The 25,734-nt window shown below is 34.4% G+C and overlaps 1 protein-coding gene across 1 annotated transcript in view; it reads right to left on the bottom strand.

The window, feature by feature from the left end:
* Nucleotides 1-25,734, bottom strand: part of ST8SIA4 (ST8 alpha-N-acetyl-neuraminide alpha-2,8-sialyltransferase 4) — an 83,952-nt gene that overhangs the window by 49,513 nt on the left and 8,705 nt on the right. The window contains exon 3 of the mRNA XM_081132245.1: nucleotides 16,039-16,296. Coding sequence (XP_080988371.1) covers nucleotides 16,039-16,296 — 258 coding nt within the window. The remainder of the gene's footprint in view (nucleotides 1-16,038; nucleotides 16,297-25,734) is intronic.

Raw genomic sequence — 25,734 nt, 5'->3', positions numbered from 1 at the left:
AGAAATAAATACACTTATCTTTTTTGTTTGAGATTTATTTCTTATAAAACGTGTTTGCACATTATGAAAAACTACATATGAACAAGTAATATTGCTGAAAGGACAAATATTTTTTAGCATTGGAACTCAGATCTAAAAATAATAAGGGGATCCTGAAATTACCTCAAAATATTAAGAGTACTGGAGGGCTATTAGTAACATCAATGAACTTAAATGTGACATGAAATCCAAACGTCTCCTCTGATGTAAAGCAATGGGTTAAAAGGAAGGCCTAAAAGTGCAGAGTTGAGCAAGACGTCAGCTCCAGTAGGAAATTTGACTCCATAGGCCTATGCCTTAGACTCTCATGATTAACTCTAGCATATGAAAAGCAAGAGTTGGGGAAATGGGAAAAGGTGGCCACAGTCAGGTTTCCACAGTGAGCCCACATTTTTTATCAAGCTCAAGCTCAGTATTTATTATCCTTCTTGGAGCGCACTTTATTTTGAGTGGTGTTACTACCTACAAGTCCTCACCTATTTTTCAAGCAAGAATAGAGGAGGGGTAAAAGGAATAAGATGAGACGCAAAAGGAAAAAGTAAGACATGAGAAGGATAATGATGTTTATCCTCAATTTTTCTCAATTAAAAACAAGGTCTCCAGCTTCAGGTTGTCAGGGCATGGTTGTGAGCACTAAGCGATTTTTAAAGTAAGAGCTTTAACTGCTGTTCTCTACCTGAAGCTTGACAATATATTTACAAAAGTTCATAAACTTCATGAGCATTGTGAAAAACTTATTATACTACATGAATTTTCAAAGTAATTTAAATATGACCTACTCATTTTACCCTTTATTGTACTTAAGAATTTGCATGTGATTGTTTTATTTTTCACAAAAGTGAATCATGAATTATTCTAAATGTCATGTTCCCTAAAATTGTACATAGAATGAATACTAAACATATCTTCTTAATCTTTCCTTTATAATTAAATAGTAGGATCATTTTAATTTTTCTGAAGTGGTCTGAAAGGAAATTTCTGACAGATGTTGAGAAATTTCTTGTCCATTGTCTTGGTAGAAATCCATGATTAGGATATTTAAGACAAGAGGGTAGGAAACCAAGGAAGAATTTTTAGAATGTATTTTTTAGTGTCTCTTGGCGTAATCAGGGAACTGGGCTACTCCACTGATCAGTGGTTTCTGAGTATTACTGCTTTATAGAGGAAAGAAATGATTGAGCATGGGTTTATGTTCTTAAAAATTGTTTTGCATTAAAAAGAAGAAAACAGAATTCCTCAACTATTATGGCTGATACTTTAATCAGCCATGCCAGAAAACCAAGGCAGATAAACCAGAATTTTTCTCTTTGCCAATGTATGGTGTTAATAAACTATGTACAACAAGGTCATTACACTGTCTGCTGGAAATATACCTGAGTTTTTTAACTTTTAGTGATTACCCTTCAAACTCGTCATAGTACCATTGCCTTGACATTTAATTTTCTTGTTTGTCCAATTATATTTTTTCTTTTTACTTTCCTAAAAGTAACAATCTAAGGTTGAGAAATGATTTCTCATTTAATACATACGATTTATTCAACAGTTGGTCGTGGAAAGACAGTAGTTTTAATGCCCAGAAAATTTAAGCATTCTGATACAAAACAAGCATTCAGAAAATTATCATGAGTGGATAAAAATAAATGTTTTATTTTCTGATATCATAGGTAGGCCAAGGCAACTTCACATTCATTACTTCATTTTTTTTTTTTTTTTTTAAGTGGATCTTTCTCATGCTTTCTTTTAGTGGAAAGTCACATTTTGCATTTGGCTGAAAGGTCTTGATCTCTACAGTTCTTTAATCTTCCATATCAGATTTATTACAAAGCCCTGAAAATTCCTCTCAGAAAATTTCTCCTGAATATATTCTCCATTTCTACTGGTATTTTCTTAGCTTAGGCACAGCCATGCTTCTTTGAACTATCATTACAATAATTTCCTAATTAATTATTTTTCAAACTATTAGCTAGACCCATTGGTGGATCATTAGTTAAATTTGGGGTCATTGATCAGCAATTTTGAACAAATGATAAAGAATAGAATGGATTATAATAGAAATTGTCAGGTTTTCTTGCATATAATTTTTTGCACATAATCTTACTATGCATCTTTATTAAACAACATTTGAAAATATTACTCTAACCAGTTCTTTAACACAAGGACTCCAACATTATCATCCTCTGTTTCAAGGATGGTATCACCTTATTAAAATGTACATTTGATCACATTACTATCCTAACCAAAAATGTTAAGTGATATCAGTCCAGGGCTTCATAACTTGTTCCTACCCTTACTTTCCAGAATTCTGTCTTTACACATATCATTGCTTATGTTAGATATGATTGGCATCAGACATTATAAATGTCCCTTTATTTGTGATGTTGCATTTGCCTGACATGACCTTCCTCATGAAGTCACTCTAGCCTCTAATCTGAAGAAAAAAAAGTCATGACTATTGTTAAAACTCAAAGGTGAATATCCCTTGCAATGATTTCTTTGGCAGAACTAATTGCTTCCACTGCCATGTTCTAAAATATTTATTTATATCTTTATTCTACTATGTATTACATCCTGTCCTATTTAGTTGCTTATAGAGAGTTGATATCTTTAGAGTTAGGAGAGGTAGCCGTAATAATCATGAGAGTTTCTCTGGGCACTCTGCGTACGTGAAATGAGAACTATTTACAATGATATTTGATCTCTCACACTGCTAGGGGCACCGCTGATGCTTTAAAAAGGCCTGAAAACATGCAGGCCATTGGACCAGAGATTAACATAACAGAAAAATGGGTAATTTTGCTTATATATTTTCCTATCCAAAGGGGGCAGCCTCTCATGGGACAGTGATGATAAATGTCAAACAACAACAGCAAATTCTGCCACCCGGAGTAGGCCCCCAGGCTGTCAGTTTGTGAGCTCCACACTAAATCTTCTGATTCTCTGTACAATCACTTCAATCTTTATTTTTAAGTGTTAGTTCTGTTTAGCATGTTAAAGATGTTCCATTAGAAAGTTGAAGTAATGTGTGTTTGGAAGGGTGAGCTAAAGAAAACAAGTGTGTGTTAAGATGAAAACTGCATTTTTAACCACAGTTGTTACAATGTTTAACTCTCAGAAGCTATGCTAACCAAAACAGATGAAAATTTGTTTTTAAAAATCATCCTTTCAAGTTGGAATTATTTAAAGTTAAACAAGAAATATGAACTACTTCACTGACGTACATATTTTAAGTGACTAGTGTTTTCTGAAAGCAGAACTACCATCATTCAAAAAATTAGGAAACTAGAGAATTTTAAAGTTTGATTTTGAAAAACATCCAGATTTTTTAAAACACTCAAGAGTCAAAATTTACCCATAAAAAAAGATGGTAGACAAGGATGGTAAGTGGAAAAAACTACAGTGGTTAGCATTCTTCCAATTGTTAGGTTCCTCCCCTCTTTATTTTATTAAAGTATAACAGTTTCAGTTTGTGCTTTGTAAAAATGAAACTCCCAGTTCTAACTGAATCCAGAGAGTGTTCTGCTTTTTGTTGAACATCATATAACATACTGAGTTATGCTTAAAAGTCTATTGTACATTACAATTATCCAGGAATTAGATATTAAAGAATAACTTAGATAATTAAAGAATATCTTTAATATAATAGGCACAAAATTAAGCTTCCCAAATAGTAATAGTTTTCTTAAATTACATATAGAAGATTATTTCTGGAGAATTTAAAAAAGTAAAGTGAAGGGCAAGGCATGTTAAGAAATTGCATAGGATTATTAGTAATGATCTCAATAATCCAGGCCAAAGAGCGTGGCCCGCACAGGCACACGATACTTCAATAAGATGATGTACACAAAGAATAAGGGCAAGAATATCCATAAAGATATGGCATTCCTCCAAAGGAAATTATTTTTCCTGTCTCAAAAGAACTGCCTTTAAACTAAGATTCTTCAATTTTATAATTAATTTCTTCTGTCTCCCTGGTAGCAATTCTTTATTTCTAGCTTTATTATTACAATTATCATACTATTTTGTTATTTCTCTCTACATGTCTTTCTCTTTCATCAGACTGAAAACTCAAAGCACAGATCACATCATTTATCCCTATATCCCTAACACCTCCTGAGGTTCTGCAGACCTTGGTTTCTAGTGGCTGCTTGATAGTAGTTTTTTTGGGGGAAAAAAATACCTGTTAAGTAATGCAGCAACAGATTAATGAAACTACTGCTTCATTTTAAAACGTCAAATAAATGTTTTTAATTTTTAATAATCATATTTAGGAGCCATATGTTTAATGTCAAAGGTCAAACTAGTATTCAAAAAATAATTATGGAATTCTAATTTTGAACACCTTTCCTAAACAATTTATGAATCACAGCAGAAATATCACTTCCAATTCTTTAGGGGATCACCATGCTTTTGACTCAAGACTGTGTTGTTTAGTCCAATCATTTATTTAATTCACTAACCATTATAAGAGCTAACAGTTACTACCTACCTTGTGCCATACCTAAGTTATTCAAACCTAAAGAACAGCTATATAATTGAGTATCAATAATCATATTTTACAAATGAGTGGGGGAAGCTTCAGTTTACAAATCTTCAGAGCTGGGAGTTGAACCCAACTTTGAATCTGAAATTTAAATATAAATTTAAATATAAATATTAAATTATAATATAAATCCAGAATTTATTGCACAATATTGCAGATTAAAATGATTTTGATTATCCAAAATACATATTCTCTCCCTCTCTCTCTTTTTCTCTTTCTTTCACACGCACACACACACACACACACACACACACACACACTGGACACTTGACACTAATGAGAAAACACTCAAAACTATAGGCTACAAAACTCTATAAGTTGAATTTTTATGTTTGTTAAAAACATTTCATGCTTAATATAACTCAGGTGGTGTTAGAGTTGAAACATGAGCCAAATTCTCCTAACTCCTAGTACATCACCGTAGCCATGTACACCTCAGATTTTAACATATTTTTTAAAACTAAAGTTACTCTCATTCCCAATTTAAAAGTTTATTTGTGTTCACTGCATGAGGAAGTATCACACACATTCACACACACACACACACACACACACACACACACACACACACACACACACACCAGTACCAAAAACAGAAGTTAATCTAGTTTTCAAGCAGAAAGCACTTGTAACTCTCCCTCTAAAAGACAATCACTGTTAACATTTGATACTTTATTGACTGTTACTGTTTTTAAAAAAAAGTTTCCAGTAATGGCATAGTCAAATTATATACTGAACAAATTGTTTTCTGTGGTTCCAAGAATCTCAGTGGTTGCCAGTGAAGTAGATGTGGGAAGTCTTATCTTCCAGAAAAATGTCAGAGCTCCTTTCCCAAAACTATACTAAATGATGTTGATGTGAAATAACTTCTCTATCCTTGTGATAACACTTCTACTTACTGGTTCTTTTTAAAATATTTTGTAGATGCCATGACCTTCCAAGAACCTGGCTTCATCACATTTTTAATAATCTATATGAATCATTACAATTCTCTGTACATTTCTTTGACTAAGAAGTCATACTGTTCTCCTGATTTTAAGCCTTAACATTTGCCTGCATACATCAGGAGGAAAGGCAATACTCCTGCACCAAGAGAAACAAACAGCCAGGTCAGAGGATACGATATTAAGTGGAAAATGCTATTCCTCCAAGTTGACTGATGAGTAGGAAATCTATTTATAAAGCATGGCAACCAGAAGGAAAAAATTTAAACAACAATGCAAGTTGACAGGACCTGTTCCAAAGGTATCTATTGAATCATATGAAGATAGAGTCATGGAGTTTAGGGTACAGAAAGGAATTTATGAGTCCATCTAGTTCAACTGCCGCATTTGGCATTTCGGGAAATTGAAACCCAAAGTGGTTTACCTTATTGTTCAAAGTCACACAGCTATATTTAGCAGCAATGCCAGCAGGGGATCCAGGTTGCTGAACTCTCAAATAAGCATTGTTTCAATTACACCTCATGGGGGAATATGTACTGCTTAGTAACGATGGCCATTTAACTGCAAATATTTATATTTTCCGTGTACCTAAGTCACAGATACAATTTTCTCAGCATGAATATTAATCCCATGCCATCAGAGGAAGAAAATTTTACACTTCCTCAATAACTATTTACACTTGGATTTATACTAGACCCTTTTTTAAAACAACAAAAAAATCAGAAGATAGGGATTATTTTCTTCATATTAAATGTGAAGAACCTGGGGTTTAGAGAAGCAAAGAAATCACTTAAGACTGAATATATATATTCAAGCTGGAACTTGAAATCAGATCTACCTGATTTAAAGATTTATCTCATTTGGTTGAGATGTTAGCTCCCTTGAGAGAAAAGGCCTTGAGTCTCCTGCACACTTAACTGTCTTTAGAATATTTTGACATTCTTTTGACACACAGTAAGTATATGATAAAAGAGAAATTTTCACAGATGATCTATAGATCACAACTGGAGAAACTGCTCAAAGATATAAAGTCAGCTTAGTTTTTCATTATTTAGTATTTCTTTGATTTGCTTAAATTGTTTTTCCCAGCTTTAGTGAGATATAACTGACAAGAAATGTGTAAGTTTAAGGTATACAACATGGTGATTTGATATACTTATATGTATTGTGAAATAATTGCCAGAATAGAGTGAGTTAACGCATTCATCACCTAACAAACATAGTTATCATATTTTTGTGGTGTTATTTGTTGTTCAACTGGTTTGTTAGCCTAAACACTCCTTTTTCTGTCTTTCATGCTACGTCCTCAAAATTTGAAATGCCCCCTAATTGAGACAATCTCTCATTGGTCTTTATGTTTCAGAGTATACATGCAACTAAAAATCTATTTATCTAGGGCAACACTGACTGTTATTTCTAATTGAAAAAGATAAGCATTTCCCGTGTAAATTTGAGTAGGAGAAAATAAAAGCTCTGTTATTGATTCCTTCTCCAACTTACTGTGTACACTCAGGAAAGTCACTTGAAACTCTGTTATATGGGAAAATGTAGCTTGCTAACCCAATCCTAACTACCTCAGAGGAACCAATGGAAAATTATTCAGAATCTTCAAGATTCATTTTCTGTCTCCAAAAAAAGGTTACATTTTAAAATGTAGCATATTCATGTTCATTCTCATTTCTAGTTTCCATTTATTATACACTTCATGTATCATTCCTTGGTTTTCCTCATTTGCTTCCATGTCTATCCCCACTGTCACTGTTTTGCTTTGCCGTTTATTATATTTACCTTTAGACTCTTTTCAGTATTACCATCTCTGTCTTCCACTAATTTATCTATCACCTAGAAATCTTCCAAATTTTAAATTTGATCAGGCCACTCCTCAACTGAGTGGCTTCACAGATCACATGCAAAATTAAGCCCAACCTCCATAGCAAGAAATAATGGACCCTGCATTACCTGTCTCTCAGCCTCCCTCTCTAACCTAGCCTCTTCCATTGATCCACACAGCCCTCTAGTCCAGCATGCTGAAACTACTCCTGGACCTGGGAAAGCCACTTTCCCCATGCCCAGGTCCCTTTGTGCATTACAGATCCAGTTTGGACTAGGTCTGTCCCTCCCCTCCCCTCCCCTCCCCTCCCCTCCCCTCCCCTCCCCTCCCCTCCCCTCCCCTCCCCTCCCCTCCCCTCCCCTCCCTGCCTCGGTCGTCTTCAGGACCCAACTCAAGGGCTGCCTCTCTCAGGAAATCACCCTTGGCCATCCGCTCATGTCCCCTTTCTGCCTCATTGCCAGTGCCTTCTACTCTGTGCGCCTCTGATAAAGCAACCTGCACATTATTAGTTCATTACTCTATCTCCTCCACCAGACTGCGATCATCTCAATGCAGAGGCTGCTCTCCATTTCTGTATCTTCACCTCCCGATACATAGGCTAATAAAAGAGTGAAGGAGCTAATGAATAAATTATATGAAAGGTCAAAGCTATACTATCCCTTAAAACAACAGATACTGAAAGTTTGTATTTGGCTTTGAAATACATATGTTGGGCCTAGGTCCACTTGCAGATGGGCTTGATAGATGCAAGATAACAAAGACTTTAAACCCAAAACTGAAACCATAGTTTGAAATCTATGGGAGGGGTGATTAATTGCCCATTTACTAAGCTCATTAGATGTCAGGGAAGAACGATCTCTATAATATTTTACATTAGTATAATCATAACATCTTAGCTTGGTTTATCATCTTGCTCTGTCCTATGACTTGGGTTTTATCATATTTTGCCTCATCTAGTATTTTCCTTACTGAGTGCTCTTTCTTATCTTTGATTTATTTATTATCATGGTCCTTCCATCTGCAAATATGTCATGCTTCTGACCTCTAAGTATGTTCCTCCTCTGCTTATAGCAACAGCAACAAAACCTCAACAGAAATAAACGAACAAACCAACAAACCAATACACTCTAAGAGTCTTTGTTGGACTACAGGATACCATGTAAACCCTTAACTTGGTTTAGTAATCCTGCATCATTTAAGACCAAAACACCTTGCCATTTCCCCTATCACAGTGTTGCTCATTATGAATGTGATAACAGAATGGGAACAAACTCTGTCTTATCCAAAGACCACAGAAAGCATTTGTTTTTGTGCTTACTGGGACTTGTGCCTTAGATTCCTCTTTTCCATTTGTTGAATGACTAATAATTCAGATGTATTATGTATTACTCATCCTATCTTGTAGGGCATTAGAAAAATGCCTTTCTACTTAAATAATTGTTCACATTTGCTTAGATTCTTGGAACTGGAAATAGTGAATAGAGAAATACATTATTTTTAAAGCTTGGTAGACATCAACTTGATTTTTAGAAAAGTTTTATCAATTTACAGTTTTGAAAGCAACTTTGCACTAAATACTAAGAATTTTTAGAGTTCTTCCTGGATTGATAGATGAGTAATTGTATCTTTTTATAATATTCTATTTTTAGAAAATGAAATAAATATTTTAAGAAAATGTTTTAAAATTTAAAATAGTTTATCAGTTATTGTCATTTCTATTTAAAAAATTATCTATTGTAAATAAAATATCTTTATTCAAGGAGTGACATGATTGAAAGAAAAAAGTTAGTGCCTTACCTCACATCACAAGATAAAAGAAATTCCATATTTAGTTTTAAGTTGAATTTTAAAACCATAAATAATAAAAATAAAATAAAAATTATGATTCGTACCCAGACAAACATTTTATAATTCAAGTCAACAGACTTGAATTATAGTTTAAGAAATTTTAAATTTTCATTGATCAAAAATATGAATAATATAATAAATAAAAAGAAGGTAAAAAATATAAACAGCAAACATCACATAACCAATGTTGCTATCCCTAAAATATAAAGTAGCTATTTTAATCAATAAAAAACATTTTAAATCTTTATAATTCCCCGGACCTGGATCCCTACCAGAAACTTAGTTGTTCGCAGTTCAAACATCTGAGTTAAGGACAAACGTGTTCCCTGAGAGAGTGGCTGAGAAAGAATCACAGCCATTCTGTGAACGCATAGAAAAGCAGGCGTTTTTTCCCCTCTCCCAGAAAAGAGTCTGTTTTGCTATGAAAGAGGAGGCAGTCATAGAAGGTCAAGAGGATGATTTAAAGTTTGCTGTAAATTACCCACTAGTGGAAAACGAGCAATTGATTGAGTTATAAAACCACGTTGTCCCCGTCAAGCCAAGTCAATTCCACCATCTTTCTCTTTTGTAAAACATATCATCCCTTCTCTGATTGAAGTTAGATCATAATAGAGTAAAACATGTTTATCTTATTACCTTAGTTTCCTGAAGAAATATATACATTCACTACAACTATCTCTAAGTTTATGTACTTGGATTTGGGTGGGGGAGTAGAATAGAGAACATGGAATGAGGTTTTTTTCTCCATCATCTCTCAGTATCAATGTTAGGAAATATTTAAATATTTTTTTCTTTCATTAGAACACCACTATTGTTAATTTATAAAATTCTTTACTATAGAAAGTACAAAGATTGGAATGTACTTTTTTTGTAAATATACACGGGAGTAAATTATCTTAAGAATGTTAAAAGTAACTGCAGGAAAATTTAAAAGCACATTAAAATTATTTTGCAAAATCTAAAGCACTTTTCATGCCTAAGTAGTTGTATTCTTTAATGTAAGATACATACTGTTCCAATATTTTACTACACAAAGTAAAAAAACAACACCACCTAAAACGATACTTTGAAACAGAGTGCATTAAGGTAGCTTTCTAAATTTATTCTCTCTCTTTTTTTGGGGGGGGGGGGGTCTGTGGTGATATGTAAATGATATATGCTGTCTTCTAAACTCTGAGTTCTTGAAATTTTACAGCGTACCTTTAGATAAATAAGTACACATGGGGTGAACTTAGGGCAGAGGTTTTTGTAATGGCAATTCTATCACTCTGTGGGCTGAGTAGGTAAATTATAATACCCTAGGTACAGAGAAATAGTTTATACAATAATCTCAGTTTCCAAATTAGAAATAAAACTAAAGTATAGGAAGATGTACAACTTCATCCGATATTACTTACAATGAACTCTGCTTGGACTCTTGGACTCCCTATATTGAGTGAAGGATTTCCTGTACAGCGTTAATATTCATACTCTCTCTCCCCCCATTCTTAAAATGTATTGTTTGTAATTCTAAAGATTATTCATTATTTAGAGTTGTTCTGGAATATTTAACAGGCTTCAGATAAAATTCTCTGAACAGTCTTATTCAGTGTTGGGACCACACCTATTCTCCCTTCCAAAGACTTTGTAAGTCATTCTGCATTGAAATAATAGAGAAATCATAAAAAATGTTTTAAATTTACCATGTGTTTCCAGAAACTTCTTGTTTCAGAGATTTTCTCTGACCCCACTCAACTCCAGACCTCCTTCAGGAAGGAATGCACAAATAATCATTTCTATAAGTGTGCTCCACTCATGACTGGCCCATGGTTGGCACTCATAAAGGATTGTTGTATGAGTAAACTACTGTTCTATTGGTACCTTTGAAATAATAATTTTTAAAAATATATCTTTATTGATTTCAGAGAGAGGAAAAGAGAGAGAGAGAGAGGCAGAAGCATCAATGATGAGAGTCACTGATTGGCTGCCTCCTGCAGGCCCCTTACTGGGGATCGAGCCCCCAAACCAGGCATGTGCCCTGACCAAGAATTGGGAACTTCTGGATCTTCAGCCAATGCTCAACCACTAAGCCATGCTGGCCAGACTGAGATAATAAATTAATGTTTACCTGTTAACAGATTATTTTCATTTTAATGCCCATAAGAATAATGCCAAAGAAATGTGTTTCAATAAGTAGAATTGTAGTTAATATGACACCTGAGTGGGAGAAGGATTTTAGGGAATCATTTGTGGAGTCCTCTAAATTTACTGGCCCTATAAGTACTGGTATAAAGGAATGTTTCATAATTTTAAAATCACATATATTTTTCATTCTTTTGTCTGCACACATCGTTATAAATGATGTTAAAAGTGTAACTTTAGTTGAATATTTGGAATGTCTTTTTATCAGTTAACAATGCCACTGTTAGCCCTAAAATTGCACTTTTCTTTACTTAAAACACCATAGATATAGGTGCTATTTGAAGAAAAGAAGAGCTCATCCCAAAGAAAAAAAGAAAATATTGGATATAAAATTATATATTGGCAGGACATTTTTTGTATAGATCCTGACCTGTACCTACTCTATGGATGCAGAAGAACATAAAGGAAAGTCACAGTTTCCTCCCATTTCAAAGCCGCACACCCAGAGAATTCAAAATGCCTATCAATATTTAAAGAAGTAGGTCTAATGAATAACATTAAAATATTATTTCCTTTCTTGCCATTTGTGACATGAATGGAACTTGAGGGTATTATGCTAAATGAAAAAAGTCAGACAGAGAAAGACAAATACTATACAATATCACTTACATGTGACATCTAAAAAAGCTAAACTTATAGAAATGAGAGCAGAATAATATTTATCAGGGCTGGAGGTTGGGAGAAATTAGTAGGGCTAATTTCAAGGGCTACAAACTTCCAGTTAGAAGATGAATAAGTTCCGGGTATCTAATGTACAACATTGTGACTATAGTTAACAGTCCTGTATTATATGCTTGAAAGTTGCTAAGAGAGTAGATCTTAAATGTTCTCATCACCAAAAGGAAATAGTAAATATGCAACCTGAAGGAGGTGTTCATAAAGCAATATATGAGTGTATTAAATCAACACATCGCACACCTTAAACTTACACAATGTTATATGTCAATTATATCTCAATAAAGCTAGAAAAATTAAATATAATATTTCTTTTATACTCCCATTTCCTTTTCTTCTCATGAAGATGGAACAAGGTATATAACTGACATAGCAATGCCAGATTAAATTATATCAAATTAAATTAAACAGCATCACAAGAGCTTTATCATCCTGAAGTAATATTTTCTATCAGAGAGGATTACAGGTCAAGAGAAGTAAGATATTTTCAACTTGGGGGCGTGACTGACCACCCGTGATTCTCTGTCTTGGCCAACCTTCCTTTCTTGCAACAAGTGAGATTCCTTGAAGGTTGCACATACAAAAAATACTGACCAAGTGGACATAACACTATTTTTTGAATTATGGTTTTAGACATTTTTATTAAAAAATAAAATTATTTATCTTGTTTATTTTTCTTTTATTTAGGTATATGTGTATATGAATCCTAGACTTTACAAATCAGTTCACTACGCAGGCAGTCATTAGGGAACCAAAACTAGGCTTTGATTTTTATTTATTTATTTATTTAACGTTAAACATCATGTAAAGATGTTGATCAGGGCCTCTATTTTGTGTAATAGCCCACCGAAACCAGCACTTAATTGATGATACAAACAACCACTGAGGGAGTATCCCTTGTAGGAGAGGAAATGCATGACAGTGTATGTGTGTGTGTGTTTATGTAGAGCTACCATTATATGCCAAACATAAATGTGGGTACTTTCCACAGGCTTATTGGAAAATATGTGTGGGGAATATTAAAAGTCATGTTCTCCACAACTACACTTTATAGGACAATAATGCCATCTGTATGCCCCTTGCCCTCATCCCACAATAGAAGAACTATTTGGAGCAAGAAATTCCTTTTGCATTCAACAGTGCATTCTGGTACATCATTTTTAAAAAGATGGTATTTTATTTCTTTAAAGCTTTTTTACAAAATATAAAGGTGAAGTTTAAAATCTAATTAATATCCAATTAAGATTTTATCTAAAATAATGCTTTGGTTTATAAAGCTAGAGGTCAACTTAAATATAATACCTAGATGGATCTAATCCTTGAGGGGTCACTGAACTAGTTAGTGCCCTCTACGAGCAGACCAGGCGTAATTTATCTCCTAACAAGCTTATTATCTAACAGAAAAAGTGGGGACCAAACTGGGAACACAGGCTATACACACAAACAACTAACCAAAACTATTTCTATGCAAGTACACACACAATATATCCCTGGGAAAGTGAAAAATTTGAAATATTCTATAGATTGTTACTAAAATTTTAACAATTTTAATAAGTTTGATATGGATGGGAAACTATTTCAAAGAATGAGGCTATGATTGAGTTTTAAATCAAAATATTCTTCTTGATGTTCTAGGGTTAGAAGAGACACATGTATAATAACAAAAGCCATACATACTTGGGGAAGGAAACAGTTTCTGGCACAGAGACAATGAGACAGAATGCCATGAGAAGGACACAGCTTTAGAAGGCCGGAGGTGTGGTCTTCAATGTTGTGTCATTGAAGAAGCTTGTGTCCATGAGACTCAAAAAAAAAAAAAAAATTCCCCAAGTAGCTATTATACAACAAAGATGGTTTTCCTGAAAGGTTATTTGTTTCTAATGATAAGTGGGTTCTTGACAAAGTTGTTCTTGGAAAATCAGAAATCTAATCCTGAGCTACATTTCCTAATACAAACTTTAATCTGGAGCATTCCAATTTCTATTTTTGAAAACTAGTAATAATGGGGGAAAGGAAAAAAATATGGTGATAATTTTCATGTCTTCATTAAGATGCTTATCCTTATTTTTTTATACTTCTTGGTAAGAACATAACACAGTTATAGACTCATAGGATTGGTCATCATTTGGTTCTTGTTAAATAAATTTTTTAAATAATCATAGCTTAGAAAAATATAAAGAACTTCTTGAAGGTCTCTTCCTAAAAGCACTCTACCATTTGCAAATGCTCAAATACCAGTAAGTGACTTGCAACAAGTAAATAAATTCTGGAGATCTAATGCCCAGCATAGTGATTAACAATATTGTATTACAAACTTGAAATCTCCAAAATACTAGATCTTAATTGTTCTCACCACAAAAAAGAAGTGATAATTATGTAACCTGATAGAAGTTTTAACAAACACTTATGGTCTTAATTTCAGAGTCAGATGTGGGGCCGATTCTCAAGAGTTATATAGATCCCAATGCTAAAGCTGAGGAGTGTACAAACAAGGATTGGTCCCATTTGGATCCTATATTCTCCAGTATCAATCAACTTAAAAAATTCTCTTCTTTAGACTCCAACAATTTCTATTGTGCTCTAACCTCTTTACTTATTTATTTTACCTGCCCTCTGTCTCTTTGGAAATCTAGCTTTGCTTTTCTTCACAACCATACTTCACACAGGCTTCGATGTCTAAAGCTCATTACCTCCACTTCCATTGTCATTCCCTCATCAAATATTTTTACCTCCTCTTTGGATACAACTTTGTTTGTACGTCTACATGTTGTCAGGGTTTTCCTCTCAGTCCAATTTAACAGTTCAGGTTTTAAAGGCTCAACTGATGTCAAATAAATTTCTGACCCTACCTCCAACTGAGAAAAGGTAAGCTAATAAGGCCAAATGTTTGTAGATATGTATTCATTGTGTGAATTATATTCACCTGATAGTGTACTATTATGATTTTTCTTGGCTCTCATTTTATAAAAAAATATTGACTATTTATGATGAATACTTATATAATCACTTATATTTATTTTTAAAAGATTATTTCAAGATCTATACTTTCACGGGCTGGATTCCAGCATATTCAAGACTTCAAGTTATTTGTCAACATGGCAAATCAGAATATTTTTTATCTATCTTTATATTGCTCCATTTCACATTTCAGTATCCATTCAGAAAATTTTCCTAAAGAACTAAAATGAGCAAAAAAATCTGTTCAGACATATAACTTGGGAATTTAAAAATCACTAATATTTATGATGCCATCACAATCCCATTTCTACTGTTGTGTTTGCTTTAGTTAATTAAAAGTTAACCAAGCATATGACTCATCAAATATCTGTTTATCATCAAAGAAAAACAAACAGGTGTGTTTAATTATGTGTGAAAACTCAAAAACCAAAATATACTAATGTACACAAATACCACGTATAAAGAATAATGAAGACATTTGGCCTAATGTATCAAAGATAAACTTATTAAATTGTATTCTTGCAATCTGCTAAATAATTAGCATTATAAAGTAAAATTAGCTTACATATATTACTTCAGTGCATATTAATGTTCATAATGTTTATAAAGAAACAAATATAATGTATTTAATTTAAAGATAATTATGAATAGAATTAATTAGGTGAATTCATTCACAAATATAATTATTTTTCATACTCATGAATAAATTAATATTCAATTAATCAATATAAAGAAGAAATAGTAAGAGAAACTTTTCCTATGTAGTATCAAATCTAATAAAATTGCCATTTGGCAAAAAAATGCTGGTATGAATCTTTTTTTTCAATGATGCAATAATTTTAATTTTACATTTCAAGGTAAATGTAAATTTAGACGCTACACAGAAAAAGCATAGATAAATTTTTTTTGAGCTTTCAATAATCCTTAATATTAACTTTAGCTTTAAACATTTCTGCCAGTTTTGGACTTCTAAATTAAACATCTCTGAAGAAATTATGATCTAGGAAAAGAAGAAAGCTCACCTTATTACAAAATCATGATTGTCAATCTCCTTTCCACATTCACTATCTAGCAGGATGCCAGAGTTTCCAACAACCGCACAGGTCTTAAATCTGCGATTTTTCATTGGTGAAACTTCAGGGAGGAGGCTATGCAGATCCTGAGAAATATTCAGTGTCCGGCGCCTGTCAAGCACATAGTGGATGACATCACCAGGCTTAAAACTGCTCTTGACCACTGAGACATCTCGTTCTGCATCTAGGAAACGAAGAATGTTCTTCCTATATTTGAAATAAAAATTCTTCTATTAATGTCAGCAAATCAAAGAACTGGTGGTATCATTTACAAAGCACCATATGATAGAATGTAAATTGGTAAATTACTAATCTTAAATTGTGATTTGGTAATTAAAGCAACCAATTAAATAGATTCTATAGAAAATAGAATACATGTTTAAAAAATCATTTCCCCATACTTTCTCAATGATTTTCTAAGTAAATACGGTATATATGCCCATTTGTGGAGTGAAAAAAACGCTCCCTCATCTACGAAAATATATAGAAAAATTAGTTTAGTAAATAAAATACAATTGTCATGACTTAACTTTGCATAACTAGATATACTGATAGCTTTGATTTCCTATAAGTCATCTATTTTGTTTAATATTGTCTAGTTAAGGTGAATAGAAATAACTTGAAAGCATTTGGAATTACACCTTAATAAACTCTGTTAAAATAATTGAGCTTTCCAATTAACCTATATACATTTACCTAAATTATGTGTATATTATAACTCTTTGAAGAAGAATTAAAGCTATAGCATTATATGTATATAGAAGCTTCCTTCCAAGCTCAAGGATCCAAGAAGAAATATGGGTACATTAGAAGAAAAGATTGACAGAACGCTGGATGCACATATGGCAGCAGCTGCTGATTTTCCTTAGTGTTCTTTCTTATCTTCTTCCTTTTAGTATATGCATCTTCTAAGTTTTAATTGAGCACATGGACGCTCAACTAGAAAATTTCCAAGTTTTCAAACCCAAGTGGAGCTGGATTTGGTCATGTGTCTGCTTTCTTAAGTCGTATATGAGTGAATCATGAGCATGACTATATGAGAGAAAAATAAATTTTCAACTTGCCTAATCCACTGTATTTTAAGGTCTCTTTTTAAAGGAAGCTTGGCCTATCCCATAACTAATAAAGAAATTGATAAAAGATGTGAGATGCTACTTAAACATATATGCATATGTTAAGTTTGATGATGGAAAATGAAAATACAGATATAGTGGGCTAGCTAGAAAACTAGTGACCCTTGGCATGAGATAGCAAGCTCCTGATAAAACTGTGGTCTGTAATAATTCAGAAGTCATAGTTTATATCTAAAAACCTGTTATTCTTGAAGAATTGGTTAAAAAGTGTCTACGTGTTGTTTGTTCCTTTGATCAAGGTCCTAAAAGATTAGCGAAGTTAGCCATGAAATAGCCAAATTGCAAGCTGAGATGAAAAGAAAAATCTCTGGTAATGACCTACAATCTAAACTGTGTGAGAGTCTAGAAATTGGGACCTCTCAAATGTTTCTAATGCCCCAGTGAGCAAGAGATGCAGCTACAAGTCAGAGCCACCCCAGCAGCAAGAGGGACATTGCCTTCCCACCTAAGTGTATCCATTCAAATGACTTAAGAGTATAGCTGCCGTTAAGCTGAGGGAGCCAGAAGACTGAAGAGCCCTGCACAGAAGAAATTTTGGGGTGGGGTTAATTATACCAGGAACTAACTACAAAGAAGTCGCCCAGCCCGGCCAGGAGTGGCTCATCGGTTGAGCATCCACCTAGGACCTGGGAGATCGCAGTTCAATTCCCGGTCAGGCCACATGTCAGGGCACATGTCAGGGCACATGTCAGGGCATATGTCAGGCCACATGTCAGGGCATGTGTCAGGGCACATGTCAGGGCACATGTCAGGCCACATGTCCGGGTTGCGGGCTGGATCCCCAGTTGAGGGTGTGCAGGAGGCAGCTGATCAATGACAACTATGTTCCTCTCTCCCTCTCCCTTCCTCTCTCTGAAATCAATAAAGATATATTTAAAAAAAAAAAAAAGTAGCCCAGGAGAGTAATACGTTTTCCAGGGAATTATATTGCCAAAGAAACTATGAACCTGGCCTGCAAAGTCTGGGATTGCTTGATTCTTAAATTACCAAACATACCAGCTAGAAGCAATGTGAGAAAGCTTTTCCTAGGTTGAGAGTTGGATATTATTTACTAAAGTGCACTTATTGCAGTTTGTATTTTCACAGCTAAAAGCAAAGCCGTTATTATAACATTCAAGATATGACAGACATATTTTTCCTCTAGTGCTAGTATTGTTTAAGCGCCATCATAATTCATACACTTTGTTACTGAGCACAAAATATGGTCTCTCCCATCCCTCCACCAAAAGGCTAATTTTCCAAATCACACTCATAAGCCAGAAGCATGACTAGCACAGAGGGGATGAAAAGAGCTAATACATATCTTCCTTTTGTTTTCTTTATTTTTGGCTTCCTTTAAATAGGTCCCAGTTTACTGTGTGGCATAATTAGAAAACCAGGTGATGAAAAGCTATTTCACCAGATTTTATAAGAAGTATCCTGACACCTCTCTGAAAAAGAAAGAATTCTGTGAAAAATTTTCCTCAAATATTTGGAATATCAGGTTCATAAGGAGTGGAACTTGGAAAGGAAAACCTGTATACATGCCCTACAAATGAAATTTAAAAATTAATAGAAATACTATCAGTCACCATAACAGTTTAAAGTTAAAAAAAGTACAAATTATATGAGAAGTCCCAGAGAATTCAGTAACTATAGGGCATAGGAATTGCAAAAAATTGAGAAGTTTTTCATTATATTAAGTAAATAGGATTTTTAACAACTAGCACCAAGAGTAGCAGTCCACAGAAACTTTTATACATACTTATTAACCACAATTTATTTGTTTGTGTAAAAAAAGTAATGCCTGGCACTTGTATCTCAACAAAAAGTGTTCATTTCCTGTGAAAAGGGCATAAAGACTGCAGGGGTCTTTATCACCTTTGGTCAAATCACCAAAGGACATGGTATTATCATTTCCCTTTGAACACAGTTTGAAGGGGTTGCAGTAGATATCTGAAGATGTAGCCACAAGAAGTGGCATTTTTGCAAGCATGGAGTGAATAGATTTCAGGTCCAGATTTGAAAGAAGACTCTTTAGAGCTTGGAAATTGCTTTACTCATGAAAAAGTTAACACGTAAATGCTTGTCAACAGCATTTAAAGCAAGAGGGACTTTCCAATAACAGAACCTTTGTTTTGTGATAGAAAGCAGCAAAAATATTTTCAAGCATTAAGTCTTCTAAATTCCTAAGGATCAATGGGCATCTTTAAGTTATTTATTCAGGAAAAATTGATATAAAAAAGTAGAGTGTTAGAGTTCAGAAAAGTTTTGAAATACATCATAATGTCCTACTCTTGGAAGAAAAGAATGCTTAATGATATAAATAATGACTACGTGCAGATGATTTTATTGTGTGTTCTTCCAATGCTGTTACAGGCTCAATGGTAGCTTATTTTTTAAAATGGCAGCAGTAAAAATAGTAAAAGTGCTTTCCAATTCAGAATAAAAGTATTAATTCACGTAGGCTAATCAAAATGTAAAAATGTAAGTTTTTAAGCAAAACTCAGGATTATTGTTAGTGTAGTACTTGCTTTTTTGAAACTGAAGGGGAGGGGAGAAAACCTTGAATGTCTCCAGCTTGTTCTTTTTCTTAATATCGAACCAAATTTTAGTTACCTTTTAGGCTTTACACCTATGCACGGAAAATTATCTGAGCTAAAATTCCTGATGTAGGTTGCAAGAAAGGCTGAAAATAATTACTGAGTGCATAATATTTTTACTTTGATGATTAATATTTTTGAAAACATTAGGAAAAGGTTAGTTCTTTTTTTCCTCTCTAGCAGGTTGTAGGCATTTTTTAGGTTATAGATGAACTATAAAATGTTCTGTGGATTTGCTAAGCCTAGATATTGTTCAGACTGTAGAAAAAAGAGAGAAGAAAGCTTGTGCTTAAGTGTAATTAACTAAATGTCACTGGAAGCACCAAAAACTCTTGACCTTACCTAGAACGGAAAGGACACTTTAAATATCAACAAGGAGAACAGACATGCTATTGCTCGGAAGATAATTGATATGCATGAAAAGAGCAGGTTAAATAAAACTGCTTCACAATGAGAGAGATGGAAAGAACTCAGTTTAACTTCTGGGCTCTGCAGGAGCAAGAATCAGCAAAGGCTGGCGTTTAACACGCAGGCTGAACCGGAACAGGGAGCCCTCCCCTAACGTCCTGGGGAGGTTCTTCGAAACAGTGACCTCAGGAAAGAAAACCTATAGCAAAACCAATTCCGCCACAGGCTAACCGATATAAATAAGTGTTAAGTTCCTGCAAGATATTGCTGGTCACAGAAACATCATCAAACTTCTAAATAAAAACCAGAAGCATTTCAAATATTAAACACTGAAATAAATGTGAGCCGTCCATCCATGTAAGAAAGGTGACTAGAAACAAGCAGGGGAATCCCTGGCCAGCCCGCTTATTCCAGTTCAGGGTCGCAGCTGGCTGGAGGCTACCCCTCCAGCTCAGAGCACAAGGCGGCCACCCACCCTGGACAGGTCACACTTCCATCTCAGGACCACCCACACTCACACCCACACCCACACCCACACCCACACCCACACCCACACCCACTCGCAGACTGGGCCATGCAGACACGCCAGTGCGCCTAACATGCAAGTCTCTGCTGTGGGACCAGAGGGCCCAGAGAAACCAAAGGATGCAGAGAAAACCCACACAGACCTGGGGGGAACATGCAAACTCCACTCAAACCGTGTCCCCAGGCAGGAATTCATTAATTTTTTCTCATCAGTGTTATAATGGAATGACATTGAATGAAACCATGTTATTCAAGAAGCTGCTATACAAGTTTTCCTATATGTAGTAATGTTATTACCACATATTAAAAGCGGGGGGGGGGGGTGTTCTGTGTGTGATTGAACAGAACAACAAAAAAATATTTTTTATGTATCTTCATTGTTTTGTGAACATAAAGTAACTTTTAAAATTCCATTAGATAAGGACACACCTAAACTCAGCTTCTCTTTTAATGATAAAGATAACTGAAAGAATCTGAAAATATGTTTCACTTTCAGTAAGACTAAAAATTTAGTCATAAAGATCATTTTTTTGTTAGGCAATGCTGGCTTAAACTAAAGGTTGGTTTAGACAGTTAAACTGACAGAAATAGATTCTATGCAGAAACTTTTCAACTGAATTTTCAACTAGGACTTCCCTTTCAACAACACCCATCACTTGAAATAGCAGCTGCAGAGTCTCAGAGAATTAATCTACTAAGCACTGTTTTCACTTGTGAAATGGTAAATATAGCTAACCTGTCACCAGGTGCCACTCTTTCTTCTCTGCAGCTTTCTTGTCCAACAGCAAACATACGTGCTATGGCAACTAAAATTTAATCTAAATGACATTGTTGACTCCATCAGCAAGGCTTGTGAGGCAAATCTTACCGTTGGAATGTATCACAAGTTGAGAAGGCAAATTAGGTTATGACACATATTAGGAATCAGTTTTTGCAAACTTTTAACTCCAGACAAAAATCACTAAGTCAATTCAGTTGTTATGTACATGGTTTACTAAAAAGAAAAAACTAGTTCAAGAAGTGCCAAGTGTTTCATTATGCCTATGAGAAGCAGAGAGAACACACAATTTTTTTCTCTCTCAAAAGGTTATTTCCATGAGCAACCTGCCTCAGAGTTCTGAATGCACGTAACCTGAGCTTGTTCAGGCTTTTGAATGTAGTGGCCTCTATGGCATCAAAAGAAAAATCCTAAAAACCACCAAACAAAAAGGCAAAATTGTCTCAAAATCCTTAAAGGAAGGCATTTTTTAGTTTAATTTACACCTCAGATGGCCATTTAATATTTGATCCAGCATTTGGTAATATTGGATTCATATTATCTTGTATGTATTTCATTACTTTAGTGCATAAAACCTATTGTGTACTTCCTAAAGATGCATTTAATAGTATACATTTTAGTACTAAAATATTGTTTTCCAATTAGATAGGCCTGGCTTTGAAGCTTGACTCTGCCACTATGAAGCTGTGTGATCCAAAATGGGTTCTAAGGTCACTTACTGAACAAAGTAAGTAGAACTATTTGGGGACCTTGTTCTAAAGTAAATCATGAAGGCAACAGCAAATTCATTGTAAGTACTTATAAATTTGCAGTTATATTTAGTTGACCTGCCAGCATTTTCTGTTTAGGAACTTTGAAATATGGTAATACTGAGAGCTGAAAATATTTTTTTTTTTTACTAATTATGATGTGCTTAATCTGTCCTGATGAGCACATGAGCTTGTACATTTCTATACATCCATATTTGGTGTTATAATTCTTTAAGTTTCTATTCAACATATGAAAAATAAGAAGAAAAAAGAAAGAAAGAAAAGAATTTAACGATGGAAAAAACAAAGTCAAATCACAAGTGTTGAACATGACCAAATGATATCTCAGTACAATGTTCACAGATTTACTCACATCCTAAATGTGTCATTTCTTAGCTTACAATAATAAAGAACAAACTAGTATCAATAAAATCCACCATTTAACCAAGCTAATTATGTTAATTATAAAGTTAGCTGTGGAACGAATATACTCCCTAAATCATGAAGAATCTTCAAAGTACAATGAATAAATACATGAAACCATCTCTTTTGCAACTCCCCACAGGTACAGTTGTTAGATGAATATATATAAATCCATTCTTGATATACTTATGAAAGTAGTGGAGTCCATATAGGGCTGAAAGATTTAGTAATAAAAAGAAAATCATGTCTATAAAAGTAAGGAAAAACAATTTATTTTCAGTGACTGTTTTTTTTTATTTTAATATAAATAGATAATTTCTTAGGAATGTCACAAGAGCATTTTAAGTTTAATACAATTTTTTAAATGAAAAAGGTCTGGAAGCATGGCTCAGTCATGTAAGATAAAATATTATCAGTCATGATGTCTTAATCAAAAACTTCAGACAAGTCAGGCCGGTGTTGCTCAGTGGTTGAGCATTGACCCATGAACCAGGGGGTCACTGGATCCATTACCCGTCAGGGCACAAGCCCGGTTTGGGGCATGATCCCCAGTAGGCTTGAGCAGAGGCAGCCTATTGATGTTTCCATCTCTATAGCTCTTTCCCTTCCTCTCCAATATCAATAAAAACATAATAAAAAAGATTCAGAGAAGAATTTGGAAAACACTTGTAAAATATGCCCACACCCACTCACAAACACAAAGTAATATGGTTCTTCATAAATGCTACAGATGCGGCGGGGGGGGGGGGCGGAGAACAAAGAAAAAAATTCATCCAAAATACTTTACAATTAGTTTTCAGTATGACTTCAGAACAAAAGTCAGCTAATAAGACATTTTTGTACTTTAATTTTTTATTTCAAGTTTCAAACTGATTAATAATCACTAGTCACTACTGCTATGGGCAATTATAATTTTAATGAACTGTTTGCATGTTGTGCAATAATGGTTTTACAAATTATTATTTCCTTGTAAGGAAATGACAACTTTGTATGTATTATTCAATATTTGCTCACTGTTTTATTGTTTACTTCTTTATTTGTTAAGGAGAACCATATAAAAAGAATACTAATGTTTTACACACATTATCAGCTGCTGTAATTGAAAACAGATTACCCTCAAAGATATGAATGCAACCCTCATTAATTTTTAAAGTTACAATAATGAACTACCTGGGCCAATTTATGTCTAATACATTTAGCTTGACTATCTTTTTTTTTTTTAAAAAAAAAGTATATCTTTATTGATTTCAGAAAGAGGAAAAGAGAGGGAGAGAGAGAGGCAGAAACATCAATGATGAGAGAGTCATTGATCGAGCCCACAACCTGGGCATGTGCCCTGACTGGGAATCGAACCCCAACCGCCTGGATCCCAGGCCGACGCTCAACCGCTGAGCCACGCCCGGCCGGGCAAGCTTGACTGTCTTAATAACAGCAAAATATACCTCTGTAGCCTCATGCACATCTACACTTTCAGTTTTGTACAGATACTAGGAAGGCATGGCCAGATACACTAATTAAACTATTGCCAATTACTTATTTAATTCACTCATTAGATTTTACTTTAGTGATATATTATTTAGCATGTCTAGATATATTAAACTATTACAATTTCTTATTTTACTTTGCTTTCTTCCATTACCTTCCTTTACCTGACCTGTACAGCCTTACCTAAATGTCTCCCTTCTTGCAAAATCATTCAATTTTAAAGGTCTCTTTCGAGACATCCTTATAGATCAAAATTTCCTTTTTATGTATTTATTTATTAAATTTATTGGGGCGACACTGGTTAATAAAGTTATATAGGTTTAAGTGTACAGTTCTGTGATATTGCATCGTGTGTTCACCACCCAAAGTCAAATCTGCTTCCATCAGTCACCATGTACTTGGCCCCTTTGCCCTTTTCTACCCTCCCCCACCCCTTTCCCTCTGGTAACCACCATGCTATTGTCTCTGTCCGTTTTCTTTTGTTTGTCTTATTTGTTCATTTGTTGCTTTCAGTTTTATCTCCCACACATGAGTGAAATCACATGGATCTTGACTTTTTCTGACTGACTTATTTCACTTAGCATGATATCCTCAGGATCCATCCACGTTGCTGCCCATGACTATCTCGCCTTTTCTTACGGCTGAGTAACCTTCCATTGTATATATGTATCACATCTTCTTTGTCCAATCATCTATTGAGGGGCACTTCAGTTGTTTCCAAGTTTTGGCCACCGTAAATAATGCTGTAAATATTTCTTTTTATAATGACCCACATATCCTTCTTTTTAATCCACCTCCAAGAAATAAGAATCTTTACTCTCTGTTCTAAACTAAACCACTCCTGTATTTATGACCCTGTTGAGTCTCACATCCTGTAGCTATTTTTCTTATAATTATCTCATCTTGTATAGGGTTGCTAAATTCAAATGTGGGCATAAAGGTTTGGGACAGTGAGCAAGGTGCTAGGTAGGTGTCATGAGAGAAGAGGGCCCAGGGCTAACAATGTCAGACTAGAGAGACCATGCCCAGAGCTGGCTCACCCAAAGAGTTCTTAAGTGGAACCCAGAGTTGTCAAAATGTTTCATTTTCAGGGGTAATGAAAATCTTTACTTTTGTAAGGAATTTCCCAATTTTTAATATTGACCTGAAGGTTTTATTTTATTTTTATCCAGTTGAAATAAATCTTGCTTGCTGACCACATTCTACCCAAAAGATACCAATTTTTAAACTCTGTCATCAGGCCATACTGATCTTCATGTCCTTGTACCCCACCTACAAGTATGCAATGTTCTCCCTGAATTAAAAGCAACCAAACATAACACCACTTGACATTGTTGTGATCTCATCCTGGTTTCCCTTTCCAGTCACTGCCAAAGCTTTAAAACAATGTATTTTAACCATTCCCACATATGCCAGACTCCTCTCTTTAATTTCCAGACATTCTTTCAAGTATATTTCAACATGGGGTGAGTGCCTCTGCTGTCATTAATTCTACGAATTGCTATGCATACTCTAAAGATGAGTGTAGTAAATTCTTCCTTTAATTTTTTATAATCTACATT

The sequence above is a fragment of the Miniopterus schreibersii genome (assembly GCF_964146895.1).
Source record: "Miniopterus schreibersii genome assembly, chromosome: 3".
NCBI classification, from domain to species: Eukaryota; Metazoa; Chordata; class Mammalia; order Chiroptera; family Miniopteridae; genus Miniopterus; species Miniopterus schreibersii.
This window is presented reverse-complemented; position numbering and strand designations above follow the sequence as displayed.